At 41.6% G+C, this 14,230-nt stretch overlaps 1 protein-coding gene across 1 annotated transcript; it reads right to left on the bottom strand.

The window, feature by feature from the left end:
* Positions 1-830: 830 nt before the first annotated feature.
* Positions 831-14,028, bottom strand: OOSP2 (oocyte secreted protein 2). Its single transcript, XM_039245044.1, has 6 exons — positions 13,953-14,028; positions 8,537-8,715; positions 7,702-7,805; positions 5,589-5,701; positions 1,747-2,004; positions 831-1,006 (listed from the first exon to the last, which is right to left on the bottom strand). The coding sequence occupies exons 1-6, from the start codon at positions 14,026-14,028 to the stop codon at positions 831-833; spliced, it is 906 nt and encodes a 301-aa protein (XP_039100975.1).
* Positions 14,029-14,230: the final 202 nt, after the last annotated feature.

Genomic DNA, 14,230 nt, shown 5'->3' with positions numbered 1-14,230 from the left:
ATCTCACTCATTGGCAGCCATTTTTGTAGGACTTCATACTGATAAGTATATCCTTCGTGGTGTGAGATGGACAATCAATGAAGAATTACAGTTCACTAGTTCTCTTTTTCTCCCTCTCTCTCATCTATTGTCTTTTGCTGGATTCTCCTCCCCACCAAAGGCAACCATTCTCCTATGTTTAATGCACATTATTTTGTGGTTCTTATGAAATGCATATTTCTGTTTCACATACATGCATTTTTAATATACATAAATTCCATTGTGTTCTAGATTTCATTTTCCTCCTTTTTAAATATTCAGCTCTGTTATGAATATTCCACTTATTTATTCAGTAAATTGTGACAAATTGCTCATCTAGCACTTTCTACCTGATAACCAATCCAGAGATAAACACCCAAATGGATCCCAACTCTCACTGCCATTAATGACTCACAGATTCTTCTCATACCCATCTTCCCTAAATCTGTGTGAAAATTTCTTTGAACTATACAATCAAAACTATGATTTTTGATGGTAGGCCATAGGATATGCACATAATTGATTTCGCTGAGGACTTCTGGATTGTATAGTCCACACTGCTTGCACCACTGATGAGCACACATACAGTGTATGCAGTTGACGATATTCCCTCTTCCTGCCATCTGTGGCACTCTCGAACCCTCTATTTTTACCAGCCTAATAGCTGTCCTGTGTCAACTTAGCTAAGCTGGAACTAGATTTGCCAGAATTCCCTACCCTGAACAGTTCTGGGTGAAGGTTAGCCACAGTAGAAATTTGCATGAGATTTGGGAGGCAGAAGTGGGGCATTGGTCAAGGTGCTTCAAAAGTGGTTATAGAGTGCCAGGTGCTGCCACAGCATGCCATCTACTCTCACTGATCTGCTCACCTGATACAGGACCATGCTGAGCCTGGAAATTCTCCTGCTCACACCAGATCTCCTTATCCAGCCTCTCTAGGTCCCGGGCCAGGTAATCGTGCAACTCCATGGTGACAACGCTGGCTTCTTCTGCAGGTTATCCATATGGTTAAGGCTGGAGACAATGAGAGGAAGATGTAGGTTCCAGTATGTTCCCAACCCTGTTGACTTTCAGCAGCATCAGGCGCCCCACCAGATGCAAAGGCAATAACCTTCTATAGATTTCTACCCTCGTTCCTGAAATTTATTGTTACTGATGAAAAATCCCCTATTGCACATATTGGTTCTGCTCCCTTGATTGAACCCTAACTGTCACAGGTGTGAGTGAACAATCACTACTCTTTTGGTTCTCCTATCTCTTTCAGTTTTGGAGTTTCTTTCCTATGAGTTGTCAACAGAGTAATCTGACAGCATAGAACAGCTTTAGACCCTAAAATACCTTTTCAATCTTCTCCAAAGAAGAAAAGCAGTAGACGCTAAGGAATTCTAATATTTATACACAATACAGAATCCTCTGACTTGTAGAGAGTGCAGGCTCACTCTTTATTTATGGGGAGACCTATTAAATATCACTACTTTTCATTCTATTTCATTCAATGTGATCTTTTGATTTGGGGCTACTATGTTAGAAGAGTAGAAGAAATACAGGCTCTATAATCAAAATGGTTGTGTTTTCATGTGACCCCTTTGCTAACAGTACATCTTGCCAAATTTATATCTTGATTAGAAATAGAAGTGGGTGCCAATGCATTTTCAAATTAGTCCTGAATATTGATTGAACACGTGTCTGCTGATGTAATAGGCTGGACCAAAGGCCTCTAGTCACTCACTCATGGACTCTTCCCAGCCTGGAGCTCCTTCTTCTGCTACTTTTTTCCCATGCAAGAGGTCCACATCTAAGACCCAGGACAAGGCCAGCAGCTGGTCCTTCTGTATCTCAATGTCCCCACTGCCCATGAAGACAGGGCTGATTTCCAGTGGGCCTGGTTTCTGTGCAGAGACTGCTGCTGACTTGGCTTTGGGCAGTATACTTTCCTGCTCGTTCTTTTCTCCCTGGGATAAAGTCTCTGCATAAAGTGCTTCATCTTCTGCCCACAGCATTCTTCAGGGGAGACTATCCTTTCCGTTGCAAGACTAGGTGTTCTTGCTCACAGGGTTTTCTGCAAACCCCCTTGTCTGGTCAGGGATTCACTGTGGCTTATACGGGGCCCCTAAACCTGGATCTTCTCCTCAATGCCACCCTCACTGGTGTCTCCTAGGGTCCACTCTCTCATCAAATGGCATGGAAATTAGATATTTATTATTCCTTGGGGCCTGAAAGATAGAGATCTAGGCTCCTTCTGACCAGGCTGCTTCCTCCAGCTTCCACATGGATACCTGACACTTGAGAAGCAGCTATGTTCCCACCAGGCACCCGCCAGTGCAAATTCAGTGGGACCACTTTGCTCCTTCAGCCAGAAACATGCAGATCTTTAAGGCTGTCCTGGACATTGATTAAACAATGTTCTTTTTTTAATTATTTGAAAACTTTTTAAAATATATATTTATTTAAATTCAAGTTAGTTAACTTACAGTGCAGTATTGGTTTCAGGAGTAGAACCCAGTGATTCATCACTTACCCAAAACACCCAGTGCTCATTACAGGTGCCCTTCTTAATGCCCATCACCCATCGAGCCCATCCCCCTACCCACACCTACCTTTCAGCAACCCCCAGTTTGTCCTCTGTATTTAAGATGTTATTGCGGTTTGCCTCTCTGTTTTTATCTTATTTTTCCTTCCCTTCCCCTATATTCATCTGTTGTGTTTCTTAAATTCCACATAGGAGTGAAATCATCTGATATTTGTTTCTCTGCCTGACTTATTTTGCTTAGCATAATACACTCTAGTTCCATCCACATTGTTGCAAATGGCAAGATTTCATTCATTCATATATACCACATCTTTATCCAGTTCATCAGCTGATGGACATTTGGGCTCTTTCCATAATTTGGCTGTTGTTGATAGCAGTGCTATCAACAAAAGTGGTGCATGTGCCCCTTCAAATCAGCATTTTTGTATCCTTTGGATAAATACTAAGTAGTGTAATTGCTGAGTCACAGAGTAGTTGTAGTTTTAATTTTTTTGAGGAACCTTCATCCTATTTTCCAGAGTGGCTGCACCAGTTTGCATTCCCACCAACAGTGCAAAAGGGTTCCTTTCTCCACATCGTCACCAATATCTGTTGTTTCCCGATATGTTCATTTTAGCCATGCTGACTGGTGTGAGGTGATATCTCATTGTGATTTTGATTTGCATTTCCCTGATGATGAGCATCTTTTCATGTGTCTGTTACCATCTGGATGTCTTCTTTGGAAAGGTGGCTACTTGTCTCTTCTGCCCATTTCTTCACTGTATTATTTGTTTTGGGTGTGTGGAGTTGATCAAACATCATTCTTGGTGGTGAGGGAGCCATTTCTCAGTCACTAGGGCCCCTAGACAAGTCAGATCTTTAGCTTCCTTTTGGGAATAACCCCACTCATTGACTCTGAGGATGTCCCCCAGCTGTGGCTTAGGATCTGAGAATTGCTCAGCTTTGAAAATCTCCTAAACCCTTGGGGCCGTGAACAAGTTCTTAAACCCATCTCAGTGTTCTTCTACTACAGTGAGAACAACCGAGAATAGAGACAGCCCTTCTTTGGTGAGCATTTCCTTTCAGACCGTCTCTCCCCCTCTATCTCTGTTCTCTGCTGCTAGAACCCTGCTTTGTTCTGGCTGGATTCCTTGGGACTAGGGTTGCCAGATAAAATTCAGAAGTCCCAGTTAAATTAGAATTTCAGGAAAAAAATTTTTTAAAATTCATGTATAAGTATGCTCCACACAGTGTTTGGTTATTTAAATAAAGTCTCAAGTATTGTATGGAATATAATTATAACAAAAATAATGTTATCAGAAATCCAAGTTTAACTGGGCATCCCGTATTTTGATCTGCTAAATCTCATAGACCTTCCTTAGGGCACAAATTCCACTCGATTCTCTTGGATTATTCCTGACTACTGCCAGACATTACAACATGTAGCTCTATGCTACCACTCAGCCTCTCAGCCCACCATGGTATTAGACTTCTGGTTTGTAAGTGGGCTCTGTGGTAGGGCCCTCTCTCTAAGGAGAGAGGAAAAAAGGGAGAAAAACTTCAAGGTAACCTGGCTATGTGCCTATGTGACAATATCCCTCATGACCATGTAAACTGAGACAACTTAACCAGAATGCATGTTTATGTGTGTTACCATAGATGGGAGACAAAGAAATAGAAAATATATTTAAAAACTATGCCATATGATGTTTGGTGCTCAGTTCTTGGGGTACGAACCCAGCTGAGCAGTGCTGGCATGAATAAATTTGCTTCCTGGATAAAAAGCCTCGGTGTCACGACTCTCTGTGCGAGAATCTGGCTACAGCTTCTTGGGAAAGAGCAGAAGAGTTGGCAGCAAGCCCCAGGCAAAGCACATTTACAGGGATCCCACCTTGATGGATCTGCCCCAACTTACTGGCCAAGTGGACCCTCTGAGCATCTTCCAGTGGCTTCTTGGTACATCATTCTCTGAGTAAGCCATTAAGTTACTCTTGCCTCCCCAGAATCAGCCTGCAGATTTTTACTGGGTAGTTTTGGGGCCTTTTAATAGGCTATTTGGGGAACTCCCTGCAAGCTGTGATCAAGAGCTTATCTGGGTCCATCCCTAGATGGGCTGTGACTGAACTACTCAAGTGAAAGATGTCTGGGTGCCTCAGGCCAAATGTCTTTAGATCCTTACTGCTTTCCCCCTCTTCATGTTTCCATCTCCTTTCCATCTTTCTACCAAAATCTCTATTGGTCTTTCAAAACTTTTTCTTTAAGAGTATATATTTCATAGAACAATTTTCATTTTCTTTTTTTAAAAATTTTAAGGTTATTTGTTTATTGAGAGAGGGAAGGGGAGAGTCAGAGAGAGAGAATCCCAAGCAGGCTCCACACTGTCAGCACATAGCCTGAGGTGAGGCTCGAACTCACTAGCTGTGAGATCATGACCTGAGCTGGAACCAAGAGTCAGACACTTAACCAACTGGGCCACCCAGGCACCCCTACTAAAAATATATATTTAGAACATATTTCTTGAAGGTTCATATCAATTGGATAAAGTTATGGTCATTGAAGACATCTTATTCTACCATATAGAATAGAAAATAATATTTTTTAAAAGAGTGAGTGAGGGGGAGAGCAAGCAAGTAAGGAAGCACACACACCCAGGTTGGGGTGGGCCAGAGAGAGAATCTGAAGCAGGCTCCACACCCAGTGAGGAGCCCAATACAAGGCTTGATGTCATGACTGTGAGATCATGACCTGAGCTGAAAACAAGAGTCAAATGTTTAACCAACTGAGTCCCCCAGCTGCCACTAAAAAATAAAATTCAAATGGTTAGTATAAATCACCCGCTAATATCAAATTAATCAGCTATACCCTTAATGAATAAAAAACTGAAAAATATGCCTTTGCTGAATCAGGACCTTTACTGAATTAGGAATTTTTAGGGGTAAGTTATGTAAGAAAAGATTTATACTAACTTTTTTTTAATACAAAAAAACCCATAGTTTTTCCAACAAAATTCATGATGCCACTGCCAAGTCTCCATTTCTCCTTAAGGAGGGAACCCGTCTGACTTGAATTTAGTAATCCTAGCTCTTCTGGTGTTGTCTCAAAGTCAGCAATAAAGGGACTGGGGTCCAATTGTATTTCATTATCTGTAGAAACTGGTGTAAGCCACACTGATTTCCTAAAAAACAAAACAAAACAAAACAGAAGCAGATATTGGCATACTTGGTGCCAGGTCTTTCTGAATCTGCATGTGGGGCCAAAGTTATTTTTTGCCACTGGTTAACACAGTGGCCATTTTCCGTTTAATGATTTTGGGGCGTGGCACAGTGCCTGTACCTTCTGGACAACTGATGATGTATAATGTTCGCTTTAGTAAAGTACCAAAGTGCCCAGTAGAATGGATTTAGACAAGCGGATTCCGAAGAACAGGAAGTAAAAGCTGTCAAAAGCTTAATCTGACCCCATGTAGTGGTAGCATAGGGTTTGTGTGTGTGTGTGTGTGTGTGTGTGTGTGTGTGTGTGTGTATGTGTGTACAGCAGTAAAATTTATGCACTAGTAACCTAATCCTATATTTCTGTTGGCCTTGTTTTCATTTTTTTCCTAAGGAAGATAAGCTGCAAAGGTCAAAGTTACTATCAGAGTAGAAATGCTATAGTCATCATTATTAATCTGGTAGCCTATAGAGAGGCAATACCTCCAGGGCATTATTTCAGACATTATATGTTACTCTAAGCATTGGCTAATATATAGGAATAAAAATGTGTGTGTGTGTGTGTGTGTGTGTGTGTGTGTGTGTGTGTGTGTATGCATGCCCTGTGTTTGTCTACAGAATCCAGTGTTGGCATCAGCTACTTCCCAGAGTATCACTAAATTCCTTAGCCTTGGGTTTGTCTTACAAAATAAGTTAAAAGAATTGGGCTGCCTGGGTGGCTCAGTCGGCTTCTGACTTCAGCTCAGGTCATGATCTCTTGGTTCACGATTTCTAGCCCTGCATTAAGCTCTGTGCTGGCAGCTCAGAGACTGGAGCCTGCTTCAGATTCTGTGTCTCTCTCTCTGTGCCCCTCCCCTGCTCATGCTCTGTCTCTCTCCCCCTCAAAATAAATAAACATTAAAAAATTTTTAAATAAATTTAAAAGAAGATCAAAGTATTTAACAATATGAATGTACATAATGTACACTTAAAAATGCTTAAAATGAGGGGCACCTGGGTGGCTTAGTCGGTTAAGCGTCCGACTTTCGCTTAGGTCATGATCTCGCGGTTCGTGGGTTCCAGCCCCGCGTCGGGCTCTGTGCTGGCTGCCACCTCAGAGCCTGGAGCCTGCTTCAGTCTGTGACTCCCTCTCTCTCTGACCCTCCCCTGCTCACGCTGTCTCTCTCTCTCTCTCTCCTAGAAATTAAAAAAAAAATGCTTAAAATGATAAATTTTACCTTACGTATATTTTACCACAATAAAAAATACCAATTCTCCCCTCCCCAAAAAGGATTCTTATCATGTTTAAAGCTACTACACATTTGCTCTGAGCTCTACCTCCTTTTTTTTATGTCAACTATTTCCATATATCAGACAAGGATAAAATCTTTTCCAAGATTTATAACTCATAAAACTCAGTGTAAATATTAAAATGCCATGGGAAAGTCTTCAGTATTCACCACTCCACTTGGTCTCAAAATTTACACGGGGTCCCTTTGGGATTCAGGGTCTCAGTTCCACAAAACTGCAAAGTGTATTTAGTGATTAGGCTGATAAATCTTTCCTTTCGTGCATTTCCATGAGCCAGTATTAAAGTGAAGGATTGGTTTTCTCTTTGTAGTCATTTACTCATTAACATGGAATTAGACCATGAGATGTATCAGGGTATTATGAAGAGAAAACACTAAAAAATAGGGTCATGCTTGATTCTTCCACTTATTAAGATGACTGGGTATCTAAAGATTCTGCTTTGTAGTTCAGTTACTGTAAAAATACCCTAGTTGCACTAGATTGCATAGGTTTTGATTCTGAAGTGAATATTCCATTTAAAAATAAAAATACTCTGTATTTTTACAAATGTTAATTTCATGCTTGTTTGGATGTACGCTAACGGGCAAGTCAAGTCTAAAGTCTATGCTTCTGCAGAAGCACCTGATTATGTAAAGGTTAAGATGTTTTCCAAAGGAATCAGGTCTCTTGGACTCACCTAGAGGCAGAACATTCCAAAGGGATTTTCTGACGCTCACAATGCATGCTCCGAGGGTTAAAGAACATCTCTGTTTGAAAAAGGAGGGTATCCTCTGAAACAACCTAGAAGAGCAGAAAGTTTAATCAGAAGGTACTTCTAGTAACAGGGCAGGCATATACATATTTGTCTTCTAGTTTAAGATTTGTACCTAGAAACATAACTGACAGTAGTGAAAATCGACTTCCTCAGAGCACGGGCAGTTCATATGATCCAATGGATAGGATAAACCTTCCTAGGATTTGTGAACTTTCCCCTTCGGAGCATCGAACGAAACTTAAAACTGTCTGCTAAGCTTTGGTGAAATATGAGAGGAGCTGAAGGACAACTTAAAATCAGCTTCCTAACCAGTCTGGAAACCTGTGTTCTTGGGTCCTATCCACACAGATGGCCCAATGTTCAGTGAATGATAAGGAAGAAACCACGTTGTCGTCTGCCCATAAATCACAATAACTCGAAGCAAAATATGTTCTTTAAAACAAACAAATCAAAAAAAAGGACAATAATTTTAGAGCCAGGTATAAAGGTCTAAAAAACTACTTAGAAGTTATTTTTAGGGGCACCTGGGTGGCTCAGTTGGTTAAGCATCCAACTTCGGCCCAGGTCATGACCTCACGGTTCATGGGTTTGAGCCCTGTGGCGGGCTCTGCACTGACAGCTCGGAGCCTGGAGCCTGCTTCAGATTCTGTGTCTCCCTCTCTGCCCCTCCCCTTCTTGTACTCTGTCTCTCAAAAATAAATAAATGTTTAAAACAATTTTTTAATAAGTTATTTTTATAAATAGTCTCTGTACTCACCTTTGTTCTGATCCCACAGTCATGTACGGGATATATAAAATCATATGCATAGGTCTGTATCTGGGTCACAGGGCAACCTGATCCCAGATGCAATTCATCAGCAAATATGTACAGATCACTGTTGTGCCCACACGGGCTAACCGAGATCATCACCCAGTCCATTGAACAACTTACTGTCACTGCAGAAAGAATCATACAAGAAAGTGTCAGATGTGTATTTATCTCCAGGAAGAGTCCAAAGAATATTCAGCTCAGCCCTTGATGATAAATAAAAGGCATTTCTTTCTTCAACAAAGGTAATCAAGGCTTAAGGAATAATGTATAAAGGGTTTTCACATTACTGGCTTTTCCAAAATATCTGCATAGTTATGTCCTCAAATAACGAGGCTTCAGTTATTTCACAGGGAAGAAAATCATAATCTTCTAGTCCCCTACCTCCTCTGAAAGAAATTAGATTCTACAGAGGGCGATGTATCTGGGACCGCACAGAAGTAAATTGCAATGCGTTCAGATAGGAGTGATGTATTCCCAGTAATGTTCTTTGGAGAGGGAGAAGGGAAAAGCGTGGGTGGGGAGAATCATGATCTGGAACAGCTCCAACCAAAGGCAATCAGAGCCATAGAGGAAAGACTCTGAAGAGAGAAAAACCCCTGCCTGGAATGGAAGTGCTGTGAAGGTTTCCATGTAAAACCTATTCTTATCCTCTACATTGAAATCTTCAGTCCGTCAGGAATAATCACTATTCCTAATGGATTCATTTATCCTGTGGAAGAAGTAAAAGTGTGTTTTCTGACCTACTAGGCCAGACAGACGTTAACCAGAGCTTCTCAGGGGGATGATCAGAGTTGAACTGCATGGGTCCTACTAGTGTTCAGAAAGAAAACACAGATTTATTAGCTTTAATGAGTTATGATTAGTAGTAGGGGAAAAAAACTAACAAATTAGGTTACAAAACTTCCAAATTGGAAAACAAAACAGTGAAGAAGAAAAATTTTGGGGCGCCTGGGTGGCTTAGTCGGTTAAGCGTCCGACTTTGGCTTAGGTCATGATCTCGCGGTTCGTGGGTTCGGGCCCCGCGTCGGGCTCTGTGCTGACTGCCAGCTCAGAGCCTGGAGCCCATTTCGGAGTCTGTATCTCCCTCTCTCTCTGACCCTCCCCTGCTCACGCTGTCTCTCTCTCTCTCTCTCTCTCCTAGAAATAAAAAAAAAAAAAAATTTCAAACAATTTAAAAGAAAGCATAAAAGCAAGAGCAGAAAGAGATGGAACACCAAAACAAACAAAAAGGACCAAAAAAAATAAGCAATAGGGGGCACCCAGGTGGCTCAGTCAGTTAAATGTCTAACTCTTGCTTTTGACTTGGGTCATGATCTCACAGCTCATGAGTTCAAGCTCTGCATCAGGCTCTGCGTTGACAGTACACAGCCCGCTTGCAATGCTCAGTCTCCTTCCCTCTCTGTAATCTCTTACTTTCTATCTCTAAATAAATAAAATAAAATTTAAAAAGTAAGCAATAAGATGGTTGCAATAAATGAATTGCAAGTATATGCCAAGAATGATAAATGTAAATGAACAAAATACTTCAGGCCAAATGACCAACACCTGAATGAAGAAAGTATGTTTTTATATAATCAACTTCTACATAACACAGAAAATACAATTATACATATAAAGTGATCAATCTGAAAATGATTGAGAAGGAAGCAAGTCACAACACAAACCTTATATATCTAATGATACAAAGTTGAAATGACAGATAACCATTTTTGAAAAGATTTTTTTTCCAGAGACTATTCTTACATAGCCAGGACCTGCCCCACACTGAAGGCATGAGAATCATAACCCAGAACATGACCACACATCTCATCTGATAGAGCCTCCTCATGTTTGGCAAAAGTGAAAGTACCAAGGTTTAAATCTTATCTTCCTATTTTGACACTAATATAAGTTGCTCTAATACAACCTGTCACCCAAGCTAGGATAAGTACTTTGAACATGGATTTCCCTTCTTAATTATCTTTATATTCACAGCTGCATAGAACCCAGTGAGTGTTGACTATATGTAGTTTGAATTGTAGCCCTTGTTGATAGTACCACCTGCATGTAGGACTTCCGGACAAACTGAAATTACAAAACTTTCCCGTTACTGTTTAAGGAAGGGAAGGGGCAGGAGAGAGTGAAAGTCTGACTGGCCATCCAACCTAAAGGAAGGCAGCCTTCTTACAGCTGGCTGGATAGGGCTCGAATTCTATAGCTACCTGGTTATTAGATTTTGAAAGAAAAAAAAAACTGGTTAAAACTGCAATGCAATTTATTCATGAGTCAGCTAAGGCAACCAAAGTGAAGATTCATGATCAGGTTGAACAGAATTCTAGGCAATTTGACAGAGTGTACTCAGAGCCTCAGACCAATTAGAGGACTGGGCCAGATGGATTCAAGTGAATGTGCACACAAGGTGGCAATTCTAGCCAGTAACCAGAAGGTTAAGCTATACTGGTTTGGGATGATATTTAAGACAAATTTCCCATACTCCCAAGTATCTTCCAAACAGAGCCACAACCAAAACATTTACATGTCAAATCTCTCCTTCGAGCCTAACAAAACCTGGGAGTAAATAAAGCAGTATTCTCGTATTCCAGAAATACATAGTTGAGTCACTGCTGAAGTCTGATTAGTGCCTTCTGTCCCCTGCCCCCAGCACATCTCTAAAGGCAGAAGAAAAAAAATAAAATTGGGATGCCTGGGTGGCTCAGTCGGTTAAGCGTCTGACTTCAGCTCAGGTCATGATCTCACAGTTCATGGGTTTGAGCCCTGCATCAGGCTCTGTGCTAACAGCTCAGAGCCTGAAGCCTTCTTCAGATTCTGTGTCTCCCTCCCACTCTGCCCCTCCCCTGCTCATGCTGTGTCTTTCTTTGTCTCTCAAATAAATAAATGTTTAAAAAAACTTTTTTTAAAAATAAAGCAACAATAGGAGTATTACTCAGTATTACTCCGGTGTGATAAAGAGCTCCTTATTGTCTCCTGCAGAAAGGACATCAAGTAATGAGTAAATTGGTAAGGGCTCCAAGTTGAAAGCCTTGCTTAAAGGCAGCCATTGGAAATCATATGTGAACAGATTTGTGGTCAGAAAAATTATTAGGAAGCAAGATTTCCTTCCTAAAGCAATTAGGATCACCGGTCACAGATGTTTTTCATTATTCATGCCAATCTCAATAATATACCATACACTATAACGGGAGTTCGCATGTCATCCAAAAACTAAATTACCTGCACCATGAAGCACAAATCATACACGTGATGGACTCTGAGCCTATTCTCTTCACAGATTTACTGAGTAAACTGCCCTTTGATTATAGCTGTAGAAATATAAAGAGCTGGGGGCGCCTGGGTGGCTCAGTCGGTTGAGCATCCGACTTCAGCTCAGGTCATGATCTCACGGTTCATGGGTTCGAGCCCCGCATCGGGCTCTGTGCTGACAACTAGCTCAGAGCCTGGAGCCTGCTTCAGATTCTGTCTCTCTCTCTCTCTCTCTCTCTCTCTCAATCTCTCTCTCTCAGAAATAAATAAAATATTTTAAAAAAAAGAAATATAAAGAGCTGGAGAATGATCTTCCCACAGTAAAAGCTCATTAAATTATCTCCCAGTAGATGACTCTTCCATCAATTTAGGAATTGACAACAGGTAGTTGTTGGAAGAAATAGTCAAACAGGCATCTTTAAAAATGACCACCTGCCATCAATATTTTACCTCGTACTTCTCACAAATAAGTCTATCATGACTCTGAGCAAGCCAGTCATGTGTCAGAGGGGCTAACGGTCTATTACCTTCTTTCCTAAAGGACTGGTGCTCACTCACATTCCCATTACAAAGCAGGAATAGAAAGTCAGATCACACAATGAAGACAATCGCTAGAGGTTCAAACCTTGAGGAGGAAAGCTCCCCAAACAGTAATAGGGACCGGTAGACCTTGAATACATTCAGGATATTCCTAAAAACTTTGGAGGATCGGAGTCTTCCCAGCAGGTTTTTTAGTTCCTGCTTGCCTGTATTAGGGGAACAACTCATATCTCTAGTTCTCGGACTGAGATTTAACTCATCATGTCTTGTTTCTCAGACCCAGATTCAGACTGAATTATACCACAAGCTTTCCTAGATATTCAGCTTACAGATGGGAGATCATGTGATTTCTCAACTTCATCATTGCAGGACCCAGCTCCTCACAATTTTCTTGGTGTCCTCAGTAGATGGATTGTTCTGAAAGTCACTAAGCTCCCATCATGAGAAACGTTAAGTCTACGAAGACTAATGAAGTAAAGATGGATTGAGGTTGCAGAACTACCAGCAAATCTGGACTTCAAGAAAACTTCAAGTTGCCCCAGTGTGAGTTCTTCAGAACAGTTTTTCATTTGAATCAGCTTGGAAAATACCCAGGGCTACCTCAAGAAAAAGTATACATGGTGGAGAGTCCCAAATACCACTACAAGTAGGAAATAAAATAACCAAAGTCTCAACGAGAGAAACCAAGAGACACCATTCAGAGAATACTTCCTGAACAGACAGGCCCTGGACAGTCAAAGAGCCCTCTTTAATACAGCAGCACCCACAGGGGCAGAGTGCATAACAAGCTTTTAAATTAAAATGAGTCTTCCCAGCATGAAAACATATTCATGTGTAATGAGCAAGAGAGTCCAACACTTTTTAAGCCTCGAAGTTCTGGGTCTTTACAGATAAATCATTAAGAAAGTAAGAGAATTCAGGGAGATGGTTTGCGGGGAAAGTGGCATTGGAGAAAGCAGGTGGTCTACATCAGTGACTGTCCCCTCTGATTCTCTCCATGTGTTTGAAATGTTATCCTACGGTCACCCAGATAAGGGTATCAGAAAGATCCTTCCTAAAGGAAAAAAGCTTCCAATAGTTTACAGATGGATTCAAAAGGATACATGGGCATGGACACACAGGGAGTCCAGGCTTCTGCCTTCACTTATTTTTCTCCTACTAGTACTAGAGTCAGTCAGACATTATGAGGCCATGCCTCTAGGATCTGAGAAATTTGAGGGAAAGCCTGAGCAACATGTGTAGCTGCTACACAAATTGGCTGAAGTAGATAGAATCTTCCTCGCACCTGAGCATCATGGATCACAGACCTCAATGCCCTGCTTCCTCACCCCGGATGACCCCGACGCCCAGCACTCCCCACCCCAGATGGCCTCGATGCCCTGCGCCCCCCTACCCCAGAGGGTCTTGACACGCTGAGTCCCCCACCCCAGACGGCCTCAGTATATTGACTCAAGTCTCCTCAGCCCAAAAGCATTTCTCCTCTAGCTACTTGTAAGATCCCAACTCTTTTCAGGAGGAGACTTTCTGCATGGAAAGCAACCATAACTCCTCCAAGGAAGTGTTCTCTAAAACTGCCCTTTACCATAGATGCTCTCGGTGTAAGGCCAAATCAAGGCAGCAAGGAGCGTCCAGATCCCTAAAGCCACAGAGACCTTCATCTGAGCACAACCCCAGCCAGGACGTCTCAGGAAACAGGAAGGATGTGGGCTTCCATGATTTTATATGGCATCCCGCCCTCAGCTGCCTTCATTTTCCTACTGATTTAGATAGGCCATGGGGCACTCTCTCAATGTCAACCACCTAAAAGCTGCAAGCCTCCAGATTCCCCAAACACGGAATCTCCAAAAGGCATATCACGCC

The sequence above is a fragment of the Hyaena hyaena genome, unplaced genomic scaffold, assembly GCF_003009895.1.
Source record: "Hyaena hyaena isolate Hyena2069 unplaced genomic scaffold, ASM300989v1 scaffold_252, whole genome shotgun sequence".
In the NCBI taxonomy this organism is placed as follows: domain Eukaryota; kingdom Metazoa; phylum Chordata; class Mammalia; order Carnivora; family Hyaenidae; genus Hyaena; species Hyaena hyaena.
This window is presented reverse-complemented; position numbering and strand designations above follow the sequence as displayed.

What these genes read in the sequence shown, in the direction of transcription:
- OOSP2 (XM_039245044.1), bottom strand. Translation starts at nt 14,028, where the DNA reads ATGAAGGTCTCTGTGGCTTTAGGGATCTGGACGCTCCTTGCTGCCTTG. An exon ending in TTACACCGAGAGCATCTATG is followed by an intron (nt 8,716 to 13,952) that starts GTAAAGGGCAGT and finishes TTCTTTCTGCAG; the next exon opens with TGACAGTAAGTTGTTCAATG. An exon ending in AGGCTGGGAAGAGTCCATGA is followed by an intron (nt 1,007 to 1,746) that starts GTGAGTGACTAG and finishes GATAACCTGCAG; the next exon opens with AAGAAGCCAGCGTTGTCACC.